At 34.6% G+C, this 23,954-nt stretch overlaps 1 protein-coding gene across 3 annotated transcripts in view; it reads left to right on the top strand.

The window, feature by feature from the left end:
- LOC126891825 (lipase 3-like) overlaps positions 1-23,954 on the top strand; it is a 199,613-nt gene that overhangs the window by 102,945 nt on the left and 72,714 nt on the right. The window contains exon 1 of one of the 3 annotated variants that reach the window (XM_050661107.1): positions 13,230-13,374. The exons of the other annotated variants lie outside the window; for them this stretch is intronic. Coding sequence (XP_050517064.1) covers positions 13,279-13,374 — 96 coding nt within the window. The 5' untranslated portion in view covers positions 13,230-13,278. Of the gene's footprint in view, positions 1-13,229; positions 13,375-23,954 lie in introns of those variants that run through there. 3 annotated transcript variants of the gene reach the window in all.

Below are 23,954 nucleotides of genomic sequence, written 5' to 3'. Positions count from 1 at the left end.
GTTTTCTCAGTAATAATTAGAGTTCGGATTTAAAAGCATAAAGAAACGCAAAAAAAGCGCTTAAAAAGCATAACAATTTTACGAAAAAAAGCATTTAATTATACAAAAAAAGCATGAAAATAAGCATATAAATTTTGACAAACCGTTTTTTTAAGAAAATATATATAATTATCTTTAGGCTTAGCTTAAGAACTAGTAAAGTTCTATTATAAATTTAATAATAAAATAGAATAAACAAAAAAAAATAGATAACTGAAACAAAAATGCTTTGACCTAATTTTTATCGACACGCTTTAAATGAAGGAAAATATATCATTTTTGTTTAAAGCATGAAATAACTAATTACTCATTTAAATATTCCATCGTAAAGTTTCGGCATCTATCACTCAAAACATTTTTGTATATCTAAAAGCTTCTTTCAACGTCCACACTGGTTATCGTTGCATACTTATACTTTGCCACTACTGCCGGATCCATATTATTTATATCTTCAACGTGTTCTCAAGTTAAAACTGAAAATATTTTCTTCATCTTTTGAAATCCTTCGTTTTTTGTTAATACATCTTTGAATTTTATTAATATTATCTGACCAATTTTTCCAGGGATAGCTTCCATCTTTTTTTCAAAACTGTTTATTTTTTGGATCGACTCAACTAATGACATTTACTGTTTCTCAAAATATTTTATTGTTTCACTCACAGAACAAAAGTTGCTTTTGATAAAAGCAAGATTGTTTTGTAATTCTGTTTCACCTAAAACATCCTGACAAGATTTTATCGATTTGCTAGCAGTCTCTTTAAGTTCCAATACGAAGCTTTTAAAATTTTCTAAATATTCGGCGTAGTATATAAAGCTACATCTAACCATCTACCCCACCGAGTTAACACTGGTTCCGATGGTAATGGAGTGTTAGGGAATCTGTCTTTAAAAAGTTGCACCCTTAAAGGAGCTTTAATGAATTTTTTTTCCGTTTTTTATCAACTCATTAACAAGTGGAAATTGCAGCCGTATAGTCTCAACAACGCGATTCAGGCCGTGTGCTAGACACGTACAATGAATTAGATTTGGATAAAACACTATAATATTTGATGCTGTTTTGATCATATTATACGGTGCAGCGTCGAAAAGCATTAATACTATTTTGTTGGTGGGCACAGCCTCGGGAAGATAAAAATTTGTTAAAGCGTCATTTACGAATCTTGGAACTGTATTGTTATTTTTTGCTTCTAGTTCTTTTGAGCACACTAAATAACCCTTCGTCAAGATTTCTTCGTGAAGTACACCTATGATTAAATTAGCGACGTATCTTCCACAGATATACGTAGTCTCGTCCACAGCAAACCAGGTGTAATTGTTTCCCACTAGTGTTTTTATTTTTTTTGTGGTTTTATTGTAAATGCATTTAATAACATATTTTTTCGCAGAGTACTTTCATATTATCGCAGAGTCAGAGTACTACCTTCGATAGTAGGTACTTTTCCAAAAATGATTTAAACCTTTCATTTTGCGATTTATTTAATGGGAGATAAGAGACCACAATTGCACTACATAGATCAAAATTAAATTTCTACTGTTCGCAAATGCAAAAAATGATAAGAGTATATAAAAAAAGCACCAAATAAGCACAAAAATTCAAAAATGGCATAATAATTTAAAAAAAGCAAAAAAGCATAAAAAAGGCTGTCAAAATGACTTATTTTTGCATATTTCGTTCATATTTAAAAAGAAAATAGTCCTGCTTGTATTATTTAACATAAGCATTATGCTTAGAAAACCGGACTCTAGTAATAATATTATAGTTTTCCCAAAAAATGTAAAAAATATGGAAAAGCTCCACTTTACACCCTCCGTAACTCCGGAACCGTTGATTTTAGAACAATTATGCATAGGACCTTTTTCGTTTCAAATTTAATGTAGAACATTTTTGTATGGAATATTGTTCACGCTAAACCGCTTACGTTTAAAAATATTGTCGAAAAACAAAAAACTACTAATTTACCGATTTCTCCCCCAGCTCCCCCCCCCCCAAACCCGACGCTCAAAATGGTGTAACATTTTACTTAACATTGTGTGGACCATATAACAATTTAACAATTAACAATTATATAACAATTAATATAACAATTTGGTGTTGGAGGAAAACTTTCACTTTGGATGTCTGGGTTAAGATAATAGGACAAGTGGAAGATCAAGCGAATAGAGCAAACAGAGCCGCAGGTTGCCTGAATGACACAATATGGAGAAATAAAAATATCGGAAAAGAAATGAAAGGCAGAATTTACAAAACAGTCATCAGACCAATAATGACATACGCAGCAGAAACACGACCCGACACAGAGAGAACAAAAAGATTGCTCGAAACAGCGGAGATGAAAACCCTTCGAAAAATCGATGGTAAGACTCTATGGGACAGAGCTAGAAGTACAGATATACGACGGAGATGCAAGGTGGATAACATTAATAACTGGGCAAGAAACAGAAGAACAGAATGGAATGACCACATAAGCCGAATGACAACAAATAGGGTAGTCAGGACAGTGAGAGACGGTTTCCCAATAGGAAGACGACGAAAACGATGGAACGACAACTTACTAGAGGCACAGACAGAGTCATGTCTATACAAAAAGAAGAAGAAGAAACCTATTTATGTAGGATTGTAAATAGTTTACCTTATATTTTAAATTTCCCTGTATATCATTTTTCCTTGATTATTAGTAGAAATACGAAACGAACGGCCGTCCCTTAGGGCAGCTGTGTGGGCGTATCTAATCGTTGTGTTTATTTTCGATCGTTAAAGATCAACAAGTAGCGAAGTAGCTAGCTTGACTAATTTTTGTAGTTTTGGGTTATTGGAAGATGTCGGTATATGCTTTGAACCAAGTTTAATTGGGTTGTTTCACAGGAAAAAGAATATTAGCCTAAGAGGGTTTGTTTTAGCGTAGGGAAAGAGCACGAATACATTCAGTCGATTTTACCATCATAAACGCGACGGACGTGCTCTCAGGGTTAATAAGACGTAAAAAGACGAATTAAGACGGGTATTATATTGATTAGACGCAAATTATCTATAAATACATTTCTTTTTTGTAAGAATAAGAACACATAAGATTTTAGTCGCAATAAAACAACACTTTTACATTTCGTCAATTTAATAGTATCAATAATTTAGTCATCTATTTTATTAATTAAAACTGTTAAACATCAAACGGACTTGTATTACGATTGTCTTTAAAGAAAACCTACATTTATATCGGAAGTCGAAAAGTCCCCATGGTGTACAGTTCAAGATATGATACCTCCAAAATCACACTTTAACAGTGTGTTGTAAGAGCTTCATAGCAGCCGTTCTAGATTTCATTTTTTCTAGTCACATTTTGGAATCAAAAGAACACTGGCTAGAATTCGAGACAGATTTTACTGGATCAATGCTCGCCGATATGTAGAAGATTCGTGTAAGAAATGGAATTTATGTAAAGCTAGAAAAGGCCCTAGAATAAGAAGTCGTGGTAAAATGGCACAATATGAATATCTTTCCTGAGAGCCTTTTGAATGATTTGCATTGGCGATATCAAATAGAGGAGACAAGTATTTCATGGTCGCAATGGATTATTTTTCAAAATGGCCAGAAATTGTACCCCTTATTCTAACCAAGAAGCGACTACAGTAGCAGAAGCATTCGTAACACATGTCATATCCAGACAAGAAGATCCTTTAAAGTTACATGCTGATCAAGAACAAATTTTGAATAAGAATTATGGTAAGAATTAATTAAAATCTTGGATACAGAAAACTCACACTACTCCTCTCCATCCGCAATCGGACGGAATGGTCGAAAGACATAATAGAACTGTTTGTTAATATCTGTTAATGTTTGTCGCTAATAATCAAAAAGATTAGGGCACTTGAATTTCCCTTTCCTGTTATAGAAGTTGCAAACATGAGACAACCGGTTGATCCATCAATGATGATAACTGGAAGAGAAATGAAGCTTCCTCAAGATCATATTAGAATCCATAATCTTTCTGAAATTGCTTTAAACTTAACAAGTAACTCCTTTAATTTTTTGTCTATTAGTAATCCTGTTCCCAATATTCTATTTATGCCCCCACTATTAAGGACATTATTGTTATATACTTCAAGTCCAACTTGCCCAGGGCCGCCGGCAAGGGGGGTCAAGGAGGGTCCGCCGACGCCCCTGGATAATTACAGCTTAAGATCAAACAAGGTTATTGATAAATTTGGTTAAGATCGAAGGAGATTACAGTTTTTATTTACCGGTTAATCTTTTTTTTTTTGTATTAGGTATATATGATTATTAAAATATAAATTTTTCTTGTTCTTTCATTCATTTTTAGAATAGAAAAGCGACTTAAAGATGTGGTGCTGGTACTGTACACCCTACTAAAGTATGTTAAACAAACGTTTCTGGCTACTACCAGAGGCGTACGACGGGGGAACGTGAATGGTTGACACTTCCAAAATTCTACGCCACAGTTTTATGTAAATAACATACTCTTCATTCATAGTGATAAAGCCATTAGATTTTGAGATATTTGAAGCTAAAAACGAAGGAGCATAATACATTAATCAAAATAACTGTGCCTTTTCATTTTTAACTTCAAATATCTCGAAAACTAATGATTTTATCGTTACGAATGAAGAGTATATTATTGGCGTAGAAAGTATTGTAGAATCTAAAAATTATGCTAAAATAGCAGTTATATCAGTGACGTAGAATTCGGGAAGAGTCAACCATTCACTTTCCCCTGTTGTACGCCTCTGGTATTAACCAGAAAAGAAACGATTATTTAACATAGTTTAGTAGGGTGTACAGTACCTACACTTTCTGCCAAGTTTCATAAGTGCCGGGCACAAATAATTCTTAAAGTTTTAAATAAAGAATAACTTATTAAAAAAAAAAGAATACTTTAAAACAATTTTACATATCCGTGTCACACTTTGCAGAAATTGTAGGTTATTACTAAATTATGTTAAATAATCGTTTCTGGCTACTACCGGAGGCGTACGACAGGGGAAAGTGATTGGGTGACCCTTCCCAAATTCTACGCTACTGACGGAACTGCTATTTTAGCACAATTTTTAGATTCTCCAATACTTTCTATGCAAATAATATACTCTTATTTGGTAACGATAAACTCATTAATTTTCGAGATATTTGAAGTTAAAAATGAAAAGGCACAGTTATTTTGATTAATGAATTATGCACCTTCGTTTTTAGCTTCAAATATCTCAAAAACTGATGGCTTTATCGCTATGAACGCAGAGTATGTTATTTACATAAAAAGTATTGGGGAATCCAAAAATTGCACTAAAATAGAAATTCCGCCATAGGCGTAGAATTTTTAAAGGGTAAGCCATTCACGTTACCCCATCGTACGCCTCTGGTAGTAGTCAGAAACGTTTGTTTAACATAATTTAGTAGTGTGTACAGTACCAGCACCACTTACCAAATTTCGTGTTGTTGTCCCATGCATGTCAGGAAATATTCAAAAATAAATAAAATAAAAGTTTATCTTTGACACCCTGTATTTCGGTTATTATCAACTTTCGTACTAAGGTAAAAGGGGATTAAAGTATTAAGGAATTTACGGTTAACCTATGGCCCATTCTTTATCAAGCACCCTGTATAGCAAGAGGAAGTTACGGGATGCCTAGTTAACTAGACAGCACAAGATTGATCACGTAAACTGGTATGTTCAACACCAAAACTGGAACACTGGAAATTGGAAAAGTGTGCTAGTTTCAAACGAAAGTAGGATGTGTAAAATCAGATGATACGAGTTCGTGTACTTAGAGGGCGACGAAGACAATAAAGAACGGCAACTGCCAGATTTGTTTAAAAATATAAAAGAGGAAGGGTCATAGATCGGTAAAAAAAACCTTTAATTTTTATCCAACCAACTTTAATAGCTCGCAGGTATGTTGATTTGGTTCTATAACCTATAGTTAGCAGTGGCGGCTCGTGATAGTACAAGATGGTGAGGCACACTACACTTGAGGAATATTATTATTATGGTTAGCTTTTCTTTAATAGCCGAAAGGTCGATTTTGTGACGTCATAACGTCACCGTATTTATTTTAAGCCTTGCAAACGATATTAAATAACAATTTTATTCGCAAAGGAATAGTCATGAAAGTCCTAAGTCTCTAACAGGTTCATACTCATGGTAGCTGTTTTTTTAGCTAAAAATAATAATTAATATGATACCACATATCAAAACAGTATGAATCAGATGTTTCGTCCTTCCTTGGTCTCATCAGCTTTGAACGCATTGAACAGTCATAGACAACAACGGACAACTGATTCCAGTGACGTAACTATGGGGGAGGTTTGGGGGTTATAAACCCCCATACGCTTAACATCCTCCTTAATTCCATAACCCCAGAGACCCACCAGTTGTAGCCCCTCTTAGGATCATCCTGGTTTGACCGTTGACTGATTCTGTTATTATTAATCATTTGCCAAAATGAAATTATGGTACGCAAACAATATACCTACAAACACGTGATAATTTCATTTTAGAACCAATTTTATTATACAGGGTGTCCAGAAACTCTACCGACAAACGAAGACAGAAGATTCCTCAGATAATTTTAAGACAATTTAACCCATTTCACCTAGTCCGAAAATGCTTCTTAAGGGAGCTAGAGCTCTTTGAAGATGGCGTCATGAAATTAGTTTTTCTTAAATACCTCCAGAACGCTTCTATTTAGAAAAACAAAAATTGGTATGCGTATTTACTTTTCAGAGATGAATCGATTCCATCCATTGCAAATTTCTAGTATCGGTCATAGGCGTCCGTTTTGGGTAGAGCAAGGGGTATTTTATCGCATAACTTTTTTGTCCCTAACTTTTATGCATTTTTGACACCGGATTATTAAATTGTGAGGTATTCTAGTACTAAAAGGTACTCTTGCTTGAAGACGGGTAAGACACACCGTCTTCTGGAAAAATCGATTTGAAAGGTTTTCGTTTTTGGAATTTGAAAAAAAAAATTGAAAGAACTTTTCAACAAAAAACGAAGTATTTTACCAACATAAAGTAAGAGTAACTTTTAGTACTCGAATACCTCATAATTCAATAATGTAGTGTCAAAAATGCTCAAAAATTCAAGACAAAAAAGTTATGCTATAAAATAACTGTTGACCTACCCAAAACGAACGCCTATGACCAGTACTAGAAATTCGCAAATTCGTTTTCGTCTTTCTAAGCAGTTTTTTTTTGAATTTTTTTTTTATTCAAAAAGCGAAAACTTTTCAAATCGATTTTTCTAGAAAACGGTTTGTCATACCGATTTAAAACAAGAGTACCTTTTAGTACTAGAATACTTCACAATTTAATAATCTAGTGTCAGAAATTCATAAAAGTTAAAGATAAAAAAGTTATGCGATAAAATAACCGTTGCCCTACCCAGAACAGACGCATATGATCGGTACTAGAAATTTGCAATGGATGGATTAGATTTATATCTTGAAGATAAATACACGTACCAATTTTTGTTTTTCGAAATACAAGCGTTCTGGAGGTATTTAAGAAAAACTAATTACAATATGCCATCTTCAAAGAGCTCTAGCTGCCTTAGGAAGCATTTTCGGACTAACTAAATTGGGTTAAATTATCTTAAAATTATCTGAAGAATCTACTGTCTTCGTTTGTCGGTAGAGTTTCTGGACACCCTGTATTGTAAATGTATTGAATATACGGAAATAGAAACAAGGAAGTAAGCAAATTACGGTTATATTATAAGATTGTTTTTATGTTAAATAAACTAAGGGTTAAATTTTATTTTTTTTTGTTTTTTATTTATTTTATAAACAGCGTGCTTAAAAGTAAATGAATTATTATGAAAGAAATCAAAATTTCTAATTTTTTTATTAATTTATTTATTTAATTTACATTGCCAAATGACTTTTAGCCAGTCAGAGCATAATAACATATTCTAATCATCTAATTATACTATAATAGTAAGTACACGTAACTAGAACAAACTGCTCTAACAAACTACCTAAAACTTCAAAACTACGCTAGAGGCATATTTTTGCCTGCCTCTGAAAGGATACTTAATCCCGGCTCCAAAAATTATTCTCAGTGATGCTACCGGCCGATCTCCGTAGGCTTCGTAATATGCTAGACAAGGCACCATCAGAGACACGCATCTACGGTGCCTCTACTATATAATTTGAGTAGAGTAGGTATCGGTGTGTTTATGAAGAACGGGTCAGGGCCGTACCTATTTTTATTTATTATCATAAAAATAACGTTATTAAGTTTTATAATAAAAATTAAATTATTTAGCAAATTTCAAAAAGTTAAATTGTAAATAACGAATATAAAGTTATTTAGCAAATTTCAAACAGTTAAATTGTATTTAAAGAATTTATGATGAAATAACGAAATAACGTAAATAGTCGATTGATATACTGGTGAGGCACTGCCTCACCTGCCTCATAGGACCAGCCGCCACTGATAGTTAGGCTTCTGAGAGATGCGATGGAAGAAAATATAATTTAGCATTAATTAGCTTAAAATAATAAAAAATATCAGATGATTTCATATAAGTTTGGTTGAGTGTACCCAGGGCCGCCGCTACCATGTGTGCTAAGTGTGCATCGCACACGGGCGGCCAACAATAGGGGCGGCCAAAAGCAGGCCACTGATGATAATACTTTTTTTAAAACGAAAATAAATTCAAATAATTAATGGTCCAAGAGCTGTGAGACATTTTTGAGTAGGTATTTTAGGCAACCTGAAAATTTTTCAGCTGACTATTCCATGATAGCCTAATACAAAAATGCCGGTCTGGCTGGAGGGTAGCGGTTATTTTCCCCAAAAATCCCCCCCAAAGTTAAACAAAAGGGTAAAAATTGTTATTACAAAAAATATCATTGACGTGACTTTAAAGTAAATTTATATATTCAAATATAAAGAAAATAAACAGGCCATGCGATTTAAGGGCGATTTTAACTCTGCAAGATACTTGCATGGGCGCCCCAGGATTATTTTCAGGGGATGCATCTGCTTCAGAAGATTTCATCTGAATCTGTACATACTATTAAGAAGTATATAATATACAACTATACATGCATAGCTATGTATGTACATTCCTTCCGGACAGGGAGGTGCAATTGTTATTTGACAGGGTATTTTTTAATAATAAAAATAAATATTCTAAAAAAGACAGGTTTTTTTTTGGTGAAATTTTCCAATTGTCAGGTGATCAAAAAAATTACGCGTGAATATAAATGAAAAGCGCTATAGGTCAGCAGCAGTGTGAGAAAGATCGTATACCGATAGCTGTTTGCGTCCTCTGTTGTAGCTGAGCGAGTCCGTTCGCAGGAGAAAAATCACATAACCTGGCCATATCCATGTTGTTGTTTCTCGAAACGTTAGAGTAATTATTATATATTATAGTTTTTTAAGTAACTTTTTCTTAATTAAAGAAAAATAATACGTATTTTACAATAGACTTTTCAAATATGATAGAAAAAGACAAATTTATTATTATAAATATATAGGTAGAAAAGTATAAAACTATAAACTAAATTATTTCTGTGGCCGAGTCTTGTACTTCTTCTTCAAACTCCTCATCTGAGCCTTAATATTCATTCTCTTCCTCTTCGTCAGACTCCCCTCGAGACTCAGATTCCTCTTCTACATGATCTGTAAATAGTTGTATCATTAATTAGTTTAGCTGCTACGTATTCTCCGTCCTTTTATACGGAGTCGAAGCCTGGACAATCACATGCTCATCTGAAGAAAGACTTACCGTTGTTGAGATGTGGAGTTATCGAATACGTAACAAACACGGAAACATTAAGAAAGATGAAAAAGGCAAAAGAAATACTCAACACTATGAAGGAAAGAAACATGAGCTACTTTGGTCATATACTAAGAAATAAAAAACGTGATGTGATTGGTTATATAAGGAAAAGTATTAAGCATTGGTTATATAAGTAAGAATACGTAGCAACTCAATCAATTAACCACTAATTAATTTTTCATTAATTCTAAATACATATTACAACTATTTACAGATCAGGTAGAAGAATCTAAGTATCGAGGGGAGTCTGATGAAGAAGAAGAGAATGTATATTTATTTTAGCTCATTTTTCTTTCCTTCATAGTGTTGAGTATTTCTTATTTTGCCTTTTTCATCTTTCTTAATGTTTCCCTGTGTGTTAAGTGTTGTGTGCATGATATTTTTTACATTATTCGATAACACCACATCTCAACAATGGCAAGTCTTTCTTCAGATGCGCCCGTGATTGTCCAGGCTTCGACTCTGTATAAAAGGACAGAGAATACGTAGCAACTTAATTAATTAATCACAGATTATTTTTAATTAATTCTAAATACATATTACAAGTATTTACAGATCATGTAGAAGAGGAATCTGAGTCTCGAGGAGAGTCTGACGAAGAAGATGAGAATGAACATTTAAGCTCCGATTAGAAATTTGAAGAAGAAGTACAAGATTCGGACACAGAATTAATTTAGTTTATAGTTTTATACTTTTCTACCTATATATTTATAATAATAAATTTGTCTTTTTCTATCATATTTGCAAAATCTATTGTATAGTACGTATTATTTTTCTTTAATTAAGAAAAAGTTACTTGAAAAACTATAATATATAATAATTACTCTAACGTTTCGAGCAACAACAACATGGATATCGCCAGGTTATGTGATTTTTCTCGAGCGAACGGACTCGCTCAGCTACAACAGAGGACGCAAACAGCTATCGGTATAAGCTCTTTCTCACACTGCTGCTTACCTATAGTGGTTTCATTTATATGCACGCGTAATTTGTTTGATCACATGGCAATTGGATAATGTCACCAAAAAAAACGTGTCTTTTTTAGAATATTTATATTTAAAATTAAAAAATACCCTGCCAAAATAACAATTGCACCTCCCTGTCCGGAAGGAATGTACATAGGTATGCATGTATAATTGTATATTTTATACTCATTAATAGTATGTACAGATTCAGATGAAATCTTCTGAAGTTCAGATGCACCCCCTGAAAATAATCCTGGGGCGCCCATGCAAGTATCTTGCAGAGTTAAAATCGCCCTCAAATCGCCTTGTCTGTTTATTTTCTTTATATTTGAATATTTAAATTTACTTTCAAGTCATATCAATGATATTTTTTTGTAAAAAAATTTTTACTCTTTTTTTAAATTTGGGGGGGATTTTTGGGGAAAATAACCGCTACCCTCCAGCCAGACCGGCATTTTTGTATTAGGCTATCATAGAAGAGTCACCTGAAAAATTTTCAGGTTGCCTAAAATACCTACTCAAAAATGTCTCACAGCTCTTATACTATAAGTAGTAATGATTCAGATAATTCTGTAAACTATTATTATTACCTGATAGTACTAAAATGCGTTTCAGTTATAATTTATAGTTCTTTTTTCATCATAATCTAAACAAAAATATCAGAAAATATTATTTATTGTATACACTGCTCCTTTGCAAGTATAGTCATAAAGCAGTTCCGGGAATACTTTTTCATTCAAAGCGGCTGGCGGCTTTCGGACTTTTAGATATTTTTCTCATCCCTGTGTGGATGCGGGCCGCTCAAGTACAATACCTCCACAGCTTCTCCTGCTCATCGTAAAAGGCAACAAATTGGAGCAGCTGTCCGCTCTCTTCTAGCCAAGCTACTAACCTGTCCCTGTGTGGTCGTTAATACTCCCAACTATCATTCAACACCCACCCCTACCCATCATACAAGTCACTATACCCAAACCTATACTCGAGGAGAAAACCTCTGAAACCAGTGGAGGAAACCACTGAAAACAAACGGATATGCATAGAGATGACGGCTATGTATCATCCTAATATACCGCCACCCCAACCTCAAGGTGTAACACCATCATCCAAAGGAGTGATGGCCCAGGGGTAATATCGTGGGTTACATGCGATGCTTAAGGGAGATGGCGAACCCGAGTGGAAAACAGCCTTGGAGAGGCAAGGGTGCACTGCCCCTCTGAACCGATCAGCACGGCCCAACTCGTGGATAGAAAAATGGGACAAAAAAGAAAAACAATAAAGGCGGAAGAGAGAGCAGCGTGGGCGAAAGAGAAAACAAAAGGGGAGGGAAAAAGGAAGGGACGAAACTCGAGGGGAGGAAAACTGGAGGCGAGAAGTGAAAGAAAAGGAATAAATCGGTTCTAGAACCAGCGCAAACAAAAGCAATGGAAAAGACAGAGATGATAGGAGAGAAAAGAGGGAAGGAAGAGAGAAATAGCACACCAAGAGAGGGAAAGAAAGAAATATAACAGAAAGAGAGAAAGAGGGAGAAGAGAACAGAGAGACATTTAATTTATTAAAAATAATAGGTGAAAATAGTTTCTATCCTTGTGGAATTGGTACTCACCAGAGGGACTGCATACGTTCAGATACAATTAGCGTCTCTTTGAAAAGACAATGAAGTCACCTTTTCAAAGTAACAAGACATTTACTCAACACACACACTACGCATAACTCCCCTGAGCTAGATATAAGTATAATATGTAATTACGTGGCTAAAGGTATAACACCAAGGCCAGAAAACAAACAAAAAAAAGCATTGTCAAAAACATTGTTAAACATTGTCAACAAGTTTTCCGAAACGAAAGCCCGAAAAGTCCGTTTTAATTTTTTTATGGTTTTATGTTATCTAGTCACGGTTTATTTTAATTAAATGGACGTTTCAATTAGGATATTAGGATACACATGTAATGGACGTTGGATCATGGATGTCTAAATGTTCAAGTATTAATTATTAATTTTCAAATTATTATTCTTATGAATCTTCTGCACATTTCTTTAAATACTAGTATGTACATTTTTTTAAAGTGTTGAAATTGGAAGAGGGCGGCAAATATTAAGTTGCACACGGGCGGCCAACACATTAGCGGCGGCCCTGAGTGTACCTATATTATTCGAATAATAGTAAGATAGGGAATTATAGCCTTTGAAGCCAATAATGTCAAGTACATACATACGTATCATGTCTGCATGATTAATGTTATCTAGTGACGCCCTAAACTGTTAACTTACAATTAAGTGTTAAGTGTAATGAAAAAATGGTGTTTCATAGCTCACTGATACAATGTTTTGACGTATAAATCATGTAAAACATAAAAAAATAACAAATGCTTGCTAATAGATCAATTACTAGTAAATAATATAAGTGCACCTGCCATATTAACAGTCTTATTATTTATTACCTTATTTTTTATCGCAGAATGTTTTTGTAGTACATGATGAAATTTTATATAGTACTAGGGATATTATTTCTAGTAGAAACAGTTACATCCTGGAAGCTAAAAGCGTATCCTTATGCCGATCTAAATTTTGTAAGTACTACTATTTTAATAGTTCTTTTTCAAACCCTTTCTACAGGGTGTAACAAAAATACAGGTCATAAATTAAATAACATATTCTGGGACCAAAAATAGTTCGAATGAACTTAACTTACCTTAGTATAAATATGCACATAAAAAAAGTTATAGCCCTTTGAAGTTACAAAATGAAAATCGATTTTTTCGAATATATCGAAAACTATTAGAGATTTTTTATTGAAAATGGATACGTGGCATACTTACGGCAGGAGCATCTTAAAGAAAAATTATAGTGAAATTTGTGCTCCCCATAAAAATTTTATGGGGGTTTTGTTCCCTTAAACCCCCCAAACTTTTCTGTACGTTCCAATTAAATTATTATTGTGGTACCATTAGTTAAATTCAATATTTTTAAAACTTTTTTGGCTCTCAGTATTTTTTCGATAAGGCAGTTTTTATCGAGTTGCGGCTTCTTTTTTAATATGTTTACATAAAAATTTTATGGGGGTTTTGTTCCTTTAAACCCCCCAAATGTTTGTGTACGCTCCAATTAAACTATTACTGCGATACCATTAGTTAAACAAAATGTTTTTAAAACTTTTTTGCCTCTTTATATTTTTTCGAGAAGGCAACTTTTATCGAGATATGGCTTCTTTTTTAATACGGTTCAAAATATACCTAAAAATGTAAATCATACATAAATTTTCATATTTTTACCTAGTCTCCATAATCGTATTTAATCATATACAAATATGTGGTGGATTTGACAAATATTCAAAATATCTCGATAAAAACTGAATTTTCGAAAAAGTACTAAGAGCCAAAAAAGTTTTAAAAATATTGTGTTTAAGTAATGGTACTACAATAACAATTTAATTGGAACGTACACAAAAGTTTGGGGGGGTTTAAAGAAACTAAACCCCCATAAAATTTTTATAGGGTGTCCAAATTTCACTATAATTTTTTTTTAAGATGCTACTGTCAGAAAAATGCCATATGTCCATTTTCAATAAAAAATCTTTAATAGTTTTCGATATATTGGAAAAAATCGATTTTCATTTTGTAACTTCAAAGGGTTGTAACTTTTTTTATATGCATATTTGTACTAAGGTAAGTTAGGCTCAATCAAACTATTTTTGGTCCCAGAATATGTGATTAAATTTATGACCTGTATTTTCGTTACACCCTGTATATCGTGTCTTATCTTGGTACAGCTCCCAGAGCAAACCATGGCCGGGGACACTGGCGAAGCGTCCATGTAACCACTGTTACCATTGGTAACAGTTAAAAATCTTGCAAATCAATATTTTATGACTACTATGAAATAATTCCATTTATATTTTTTACCAACAGAAATATTTGTTAATAAGTAGTACGTAGTACCTACCAAATTCAGTAAATAGCCAATTAGACGCACGAAAATATTGGCGAGATTACATGTGAATATATTTGAATCCGTTGCAGGGTTGCACGTTGTTATATTCCGTTACCACTTCTAGTTCTGGTAACGAAAGATGATTCTCGCTATCGGTTGAGACTGAAAATTTTGAAGGAATGACGGCTCCAGAGACGGCGCGGGCACGCTGTGTAAATCAGTATATTGTCACCAGTTTACAATATGGTAACGTTAGTTTAGTAGATAGCTATTCGTGCATTTGAATTTGAACATGGAAGAATGTTGCTGCGTAATCGATCAACTACTTGAAAAGTCATTATCCTTGTATATTTTTTTTATATATAATTTTGAAGAAAAAAATGAAATTATTGAAAATAGAAGATTTAAAATATATAAACACTAGTTTTCAAAATATGTTCTGTTCTTTACTTGTTTATTATTGATGTTAATTTTATTGTAGAATAATCTGTTTAGTTTGTTTATTATTTATTGTTATACGCTGTGAGCTTCGCTGGTGTCGCTCCTAGCGGACTACTAATTCAACTTTCACCGGTAATTTTTAAATTTATTATTTAATTGTTATCGCTTAATGTAAATTGTAATCGATTTTTTTAAGATTTTGCTAATCATTTTGACGTTCTATTGACAAAATATGAATTTCTTACTTGGGATACTTTCACAATTATCGTGTAGATGGCGCTAAGATTAATAGATTAATAGATTAATAGAACATTAAAAAAACTTAAAATCAGTATTTAAAACGTAAGTATATTTAAGGTAAAAATAAACTCCTGGACAAAATTAACGCACCACTTACATTTTTCTCAATAATCTTTATTTATTGATAATTTGCTGTACGACAAGTTGCCTATGGACCTTGTTTGACAGTGAAAGTTGTTATGTAAGCTAATAATAGTCTTGTTTTAAAAATAATTTGTATTAAACTTCGTTTTAGACTAAAAGTGGGTTAAACTTTTCATAAAAAGTGCCGATTAAAACAAAGTGCTTGTGAGAAACAAGCTTTTTATTGTGATATTTTTCATCACATGCATGTTTGGAAGTTCATTTGCATAAAAATCGAATAAAAAAATGAACCGCCAAAGAAATTTGTCAATGGAGGAGGCAGTGCGAGCATCGGCTCTCCTAGATGAAGGATATTCAATGCGATACGTTGCAGGTTTGTTAGGAAGACATCATTCCAGCATCAGTCGCAAGGTGAGGCGATATAATAAAACAGGGTCGTACCATCGAAGACCAGGGCAAGGGCGAAAACGTTGCACTAATCAAATTAATGATCGTTTTTTGAGGCAACTTGCTCTCAGAGATAGGAGAGTCACCAGCAATTTGCTAAAAAATGAACTAGCAGATGTTCGAAATGTCGCGATATCGTCTCGAACAGTTAGAAGACGTTTACATGAAGCAGAATTGATCAACAGGAAACCGGCCAAAAAACCCTTGCTTATCAGAGAACACAGGGTTCAGAGATTAAATTTTGCAAGATTGCATCAAAATTGGACCATCGATGATTGGAAACGAGTTCTTTTCTCCGATGAGACTAGAGTAAGCCTAAAAGCTCCAGATGGTCGTGAGCGTGTCTGGCGAAGACGAGGAGAAAGGTTTGCCAGCTGCAATATCTCTCCTAAAGTACCTTAATAGTGGTGGCTCTAAAATGTTTTATAGGGGAATTTGTTTTAAAGCTCGTATGGAGTTGGTCCCCATACGTACGAGGTCTATGAATGCCCATTATTACTTAGACAACATTATTGTCTATGTGTGTGAAAATAAATCGTGACGCATGGGAAAAGTTATAGCGGACGAACTATAACTGAACAAATTTAACTGAAACCCTCAAGATCACTTGCACCGCATCAACGAACATCTGTCGCGTTTCCTCTTCGTAGTTGCAGGTAAATGGGTTTTACTGTACCTATATGTATACAGACATGTTGTTAAAAATCAAATCTACTATCGAAATGTCACCTTCTAAAGTCAACAATACGTTTTTGACATTATTTTCAATAATCTAAGTACAGTCGGAAAAATGAAAGAATACCCATGAACGAACATATAAAACACACTGTATTTTCCTGTCACCGTGTCACAAAGAAATTTGTCCAGTGCAAGTACATGTAACAATAATTATTACATGTACTTGCGCTGGCCAATTTTTTGTGTGACACGGTGACAGCAAAATACAGCGTGTTTTATATGTTCGTTCATGGGTATTCTTTCATTTTTCCTGCTGTAAAAGAAAAACACGAAAATGCAATTTTTTGCTTCATATCTTTTTTACACGGGAGTGTGTGTAGCTATAGGAATTGGTATATATCTATAGAGAAAAAACTTCGATCCTTTCTTTTCAAAATTATGTTTGGTAAAAGTCTTTATTATTTATAGTGTTCGAGATACGATTTTTCAATATTTTTTCAATGATAGAAGAAAAAAAGATTATGGGAGGTAAGGCCATGAAGCCTCACCGCATTTTGACCTATTGAGGTCTTATGTGCATACCGTGCTAGGTCTAGTTTGCATGGAGGAAGAGCTCTGAATTGGGTAGGGGTTTTTCAGTACTTTGTGAAAGACAGACCTGGATGGGGAAGTCCTTAACCCCAACACGGCGCGTCCCAATGGCTGATAGGGAACGTTCCTGTAGATATACAGGACAGGTACGAATAAGGCTTCGCCAAATAAGTACCGGCGGATCAACTGAGGACATGACACAGGACAGCAGCTGTGTCATTAGTGGCTCGCGGCTAAGGAATACAATTCCTAACAGGTGCGGTGCCATAAAGTCGCAGGCGACAATCAAATAATGATTTAACCGGCTGCGATACTGCGAACCTAAACCTAAATAAAAACCGAATGTGCGCCGGTATAAGCAATCAACCGTTACCAGGAGGTACGGAAGGGCACTCTATTGTCCTGGGGTTGAGAAATCGGCCCCGAAGGCGGATGAGCTGAAAATTCAGTCAACGGCAGTGGAATCAGGAAAGCAACGGGAAACTACCTGATTATAACTTCCCTAGTAACTCATGATGACAGATGTTAATAATGTAAATATATTTACTAATCATGGGACTCGGAATCCAAGATTCGGCGTGGGAAACAGCAGGGTTTCCCCAGTCGTCAGCAAGCGAATTCCCTGTAATTCATCAAATTTGGTAATAGATAAGGAATGTTTAATAGCGACTTGGAATATTACAAGTATGTTTGAGTCTGGAAAGATTCACAATACGATCAAGGAAATGCGAAGGTTAAATATAAATATCTTAGGTATAAGCGAGATGAGGTGGCCGGGTTCTGGCCATATAACGATAGATAATTATGAAATTTACTACTCTGGTGAAGAAGGTCCGCAACATAGAAATGGTGTGGCATTTATTTTAGAACAAAATGTCGCAAAATCAGTAAAAAATATCGTGCTATACTCAGATAGGTTAATAATGTTACAAATAAAAACAAATCGTACAGACTTAAACATCATTCAGGTATATGCACCTACACAACAATATGACGATGAAGTTGTCGAAAGCTTTTATTCAGATCTAGACTATTTATTATCACTCACAGGAAGCCAAGATATAAACATTGTATTGGGGGATTTCAATGCCAAGGTTGGAAGAGGTAGTGAAGAAGATGTCGTTGGCAAGTTTGGTTTAGGAACGAGAAACGACCGTGGAGATAGAATGATTAGATTTTGTGTAGAAAAACAATTAGTAATTTCCAACACTTTTTTTGACTTGCCTAAGCGACGACTTTACACCTGGAAATCTCCTATGGACACTTACGGAAGAATAGTAAGAAATCAAATTGATTATATCTGTATATCAAAAAGATATAGAAATGCTATCTTGTCCTCCAAAACATATCCAGGAGCGGATGTACCCTCCAACCACAACTTACTAGCAGCTAAAGTATTACTTAAATTTAAAAAGATTAAAAAACCCAAAATATCTCCTAGGATCAGCAAAGATAAACTTTCAAATGCGGAAGTGAAAGAAATAGTAACCGATAAATTAGAAGATCAGTTTCAGAAATTGGGAAATAAAAATTCAGAAGAACAATTATGGGAGTCATGCAAAGAAACATTGGAAAAAGTCCAAGAAGACCATCTAATGGAAAATCAGCGTAGGAATAAGCAACAGTGGATGATAGAAGAGATATTGAATTTAATGGATGCAAGAAGAAAATATAAGAATGCTAATCTGACAGAATACAAAAAGCTAAACAGTATGATTCGAAGAAAAATAAGATCAGCTAAATCAGAGTGGCATAAACAACAATGTAAAGAAATTGAGAACTACGAGCGTATCTATGACGCATTCAATATGCACAAAAAACTGAAAGAAGTTGCAGGACTGAATAAAAAATGTAATCCTCCACTAATCGAAGATAAAAACGGAAAAATTATAATCGATATCGAAGGTCAACTAATACGATGGACAGAATATATAAAGGAATTATTCGATGATGAAAGAAGCGAACTAGAAACGCTAAATGACATAAGCGGTCCTCCAATATCTAAGGAAGAAGTGCAATACGCTATAAAGAACGCAAAAAACGGGAAGGCGATCGGACCAGATGGGATTTACGTAGAAACACTAAAGCTTTTAGGTGTCGAGGGCATTAAGATACTTACGAAATTGTTCAACTTAATCTATGAAAGCGGAAAAATTCCTAAAGATTGGCTTAAATCCTCATTTGTTGTACTACCAAAAAAACACAGAGCCACAAAATGCAGCGACTATCGCACCATCAGCCTAATGAGTCATGTATTGAAAACGTTTCTTAGAATCATTCATCAAAGAACATATAGAAAAATTGAGGAAAGAATCTCAAGTACTCAATTCGGTTTTCGTTGTGGCCTTGGAACGCGTGATGCACTATTCGCAACCCAAGTTTTAATTCAGAGATGCAGAGATGTAAATCATGACGTTTTCATGTGCGCGATTGATTTTGAAAAGGCCTTTGATAAAGTTCGCCATGAAAAAATGCTACATATTCTCAAAACTACCGGTCTGGACGGTAGGGACATTAGAATAATCGCAAATTTGTATTGGGGCCAGGCTGCATGTATTAGGGTTGCGAATCAGTGCTCTGAAGAAGTAAAAATCAAGCGCGGAGTTCGACAAGGCTGTATATTGTCACCAATGTTGTTTAATCTTTACGCTGAAACAATCTTAAATGAAGTCTTGGAAAACGCAAAAGAGGGAATACTCATTAATGGTATGCTTATGAACAATATCAGATACGCAGATGACACCTTGTTGCTGACTGGATCAATTGAACATCTTCAAGCGTTATTGAATCGAATGGTGGCATTCTGCGCGATATATGGACTCAAACTCAACGCAAGAAAAACAAAGTTTATGGTTATTAGTAAACAGGCAGCCGTAAATAATAATAACTATAACGTAACAATCGGTAATGACTCAATTGAACGAGTAAGTAATCTTGTATATCTGGGTACTCATATTAATGAAAGCTGGAACCCTAGTACAGAAATAAAAAGTAGAATTGCCAAAGCAAGAACAAGTTTTATGAAATTTAAGAAAATCCTGTGCAGTCATGATCTAAATTTGGAACTTCGCATAAGAATGGTCCGATGTTATATATTCCCAGTACTACGTTACGGGGTTGAAGCATGGACACTGACAGAATCGCTTTTAAAAAACCTAGAAGCATTTGAAATGTGGGTCTACCGCCGTATTCTGAAGATCAGTTGGGTAGAGAGTCACAAACGAAAGGGTTTTGCAACGTTTGAATAAAAGTTGCGAAGTAGTGAACACGGTTAAAAGGCGCAAATTGGAATACTTTGGTCATATAATGCGTCACCCAGAAAAATATGACATACTTCACCTTGTCATGCAAGGTAAAATAATGGGAAAAAGAAGTGTGGGCCGCCGTACAACTTCTTGGCTTAAAAACCTACGCCAATGGTTTGGGAAAACTAGCACTGAACTATTTCGTGCGGCTGTAAATAAGACAATGATTGTTAATATGCTGCACAACATGAGAGCCAACGATCGACAAGCGGTCTCGGCACCTTAAGAAGAAGAAGTGCATACCTTAATCTAGTTGAACTCTAGGGTGCCAATGTTCAGGAAGTCATCCAGAGAATGTCTAGACTGACCTCTTCTAGGAATTTTAGTCGTTTGCAAAACAGTGACACGGAGTTGCATAGTATATGTTCGGCCATTTCTTTTTCGGTGTAACACAATCGGCAGTTCTCACTACCTGATTTGCCTATTTTTTTTGAGATGATATCTCAGAGGGCAGTGATCAGTGAGAAGGCCACACTCAAACTCAGAGGGCAGTGATCATTTTGATATATTTTTACTCATTTCGAGAAGGTGGTTTGTTGCAGTAGGCGACACTTTTATGAGCCTTTTTGCTTGCCTTTGTCCTGGTGTGTTAGACCAATATAATCGTAGTTGATCAAGTTCGCAGGTCCAGAGTTCCTCTCTGATGTGGCTTTTCGATAGTCCACAGAATCGTGCTGGGCCCTGGAATGGGCTATTAGCCCCTTCTTTTGCGAGGATGTCAGCTTCCTTATTTCCTTCAGTTCCCTCGTCACATGGCACCCACATCAAAGTTACTTTGTTGCGTTCCACTAGCTTCTTGAGGGATTGTTTACACTCCTAAACCCAATTTGACTTACAAGTAAATGACTTTAGAGTCTTTAAGGTGACTTGGCTGTCTAATAAAATAAAGACTTTTGCCCTACGAGTACCTCGGTTCAAGGCATTCTTGGGCACTAATATCTATAGCATATGTTTCTGCGTGAAAGATAGTTAAGAAGTTTCCAAGAGATTTTGATAGCCTGAAATTGGGCCCAGTAACGAATGAACCTTGTTCCAGTTTCAGTTCAATTTGTTCACCCATTTGGTGGTTCCTTATGATCACTTCAAACGGCGTTTCGAAGTCGAATTTGACTGGTAGGGCAGTCAATGAGGGTATTTGGCTTCGAATTCCATCCTACTACATCGATTTACTTGATATTTTCACAGTAAGTAGGGAATAGCTCAAGAAACAAAGTTTACCCTATGCCGATGTGCGCTTTTATCTTGGGGGTGGTTCCCACCCCTTCTTGGGGTGAAAAATGTTTTGGTTAAAATAGCCACGGAAGAGACTAGAGAACCTATTTTTAAGCAAAAACTGTTCTATAATTATTTTTTGAAAACTCAATACTTTTTATGTTATTCGTGGTTGAAAATTGGCCATTTTCATTGAAAAATGACACCTATTCGGACGGATTTTTGCGAATAATGTATTTTAAGAAGAAATGAGAAGCATATTTAACCCCTAATCCATCAGAATTTAAATACATCGTTTTCCTTCTACAATACTTTTTATTATAGTGTTATTTCTATGTTTAAAAAGTTGGACTGGATTAAAATGAATGGTTTTTGAAAAAAATAAGATCAAATTATAGAGCGCATTTTTAAATTTTCTTAAAAATCTTCCTTTTCCTTCATGTAACTCGAAAAAGATAAGAGACACGAAAAAAAGGTACCACACAAAAATGTAGGGCTTTTTATGATAAAAATTTTACTTTTATTTTTCATTACTGTATCTCTTGTCATTTTCAAGTTACATGGAAAAAAGGAAGATTTTTAAGAAAATTTAAACATGCGCTCTATAATTTGATCTTTTTTTCAAAAACCATTCATCTTAAACTTGTCCAACATTTTTAACATAGAAATAACACTATAATAAAAGGTATTATGGAAGGAAAACGATGCATTTACATTTTGGTGGATGAGGGTTTAAATTACTTCTCATTTTTTCTTAAAATACATTAGTTATCAATTTTGTTTGCAGCATATCTAGCTTAGTTTTAATGTAATGGACATTTAATATGCCTCATTTTAAAGGTCTTTTCAAGCACTACAAAAGGTGTTACAAGTGAAATTATACACCTAAAATCGACCGTTTCTCTGCTATTTCAAGTTGAGTATACCAATTTGAGAATGTACCAAAAAACAAACTATTTTCACCTACCATATCTCTTATTGTATTATAACTAGAAGATTTATGAAGGCAAATGTTTTTTGTTTTTTTTATAACCTACAAAAATGTTTAATATAATTTTTTTAGTTAGATGCATAGTTTTTAAGGTATTCGCAAAAAACAGTTCGAAAAGGTATTATTTTTTCAGTGAAAATGGCCAATTTTCAACCACGAATATCTCAAAAAGTATTGAGTTTTCAAAAAAAAAATTATAGAACAGTTTTTGCCTAGAATTAGGTTTTTTTGCGAATTCCGTGGTAATTTTAACCAAAAAATTTTCCACCCCTAAGAAGCGGTGGGAACCACCCCCAAGATAAAAGCACACATCGGCATAGGATTGAATTAGGAGATAAATAGAGGCTAGGGCCAAAATTTCATTAAAATCCATGCAGTAGGGTAGAATTCGGAGGTAATATCCTATTCTTGCTCCCATTGACTGACGTATGGCATGGCATGTGCCAATTTGACATGTCGGCCTGTCCTTAAAATCAAACGGAATTTCTTCCGAGATTTTTAAGTGACCAATTAGATCTCCAAGTCTCAGTATTTGTGTCTTTCGCAATTTTAAAGCGGTAGATACTGCCTCCCTCCTTATGGAAAACTGCAAGAGGGAAGGTAGAGCATTACAGCAGGTATATTGACATTGCCCCTGTGATTCTCAGAAAAGCTAGCTGCTGCATTTTTTGCACTTTTTGGCTTTAGCTGTTGTTCAGAGGCGGCTTTACCTATTGTGCAGGGTGTGCGGTGCACACGGGCGCCGGGATGTTGGGGGCGCCAAGCGCCAAAGAGCGGGTCCTTTACTTTGTTTCAACATTAAATATGAACTTTTTTTAATTATGAGGCGGCAGATAAATCAGTAACTGACGCGAAAATACATTTTAAAGTAAACTTCTGCTATTACCTATTAACACTTTTAAAGCAAAATAATGACACTTTTTCGTTCCTTTAAAAATTAAAACACTAGAAGGATTTAGAGTTAGATATAAAAAGAGCATATTGTTCTAATTTAGAAAATAAATTGTGTCATGTTGTCTCTTCAGACGTAGATAAGTTTGAGTTCTTTAATGAAATAGAATTATTACCAATCTTTATCGATGATTCTACTACACCTTTGGATATTTTAAATTCTTCTTCTTGAAGTGCCATCTCCGCGACGGAGGTCGGCAACCATCATAGCTATTCGGAT

The sequence above is a fragment of the Diabrotica virgifera genome, chromosome 9 (genome assembly GCF_917563875.1).
Source record: "Diabrotica virgifera virgifera chromosome 9, PGI_DIABVI_V3a".
In the NCBI taxonomy this organism is placed as follows: domain Eukaryota; kingdom Metazoa; phylum Arthropoda; class Insecta; order Coleoptera; family Chrysomelidae; genus Diabrotica; species Diabrotica virgifera.
The sequence above is the reverse complement of the archived record's forward strand: the minus strand, read 5'-3'. Positions and strand labels throughout refer to the sequence as shown.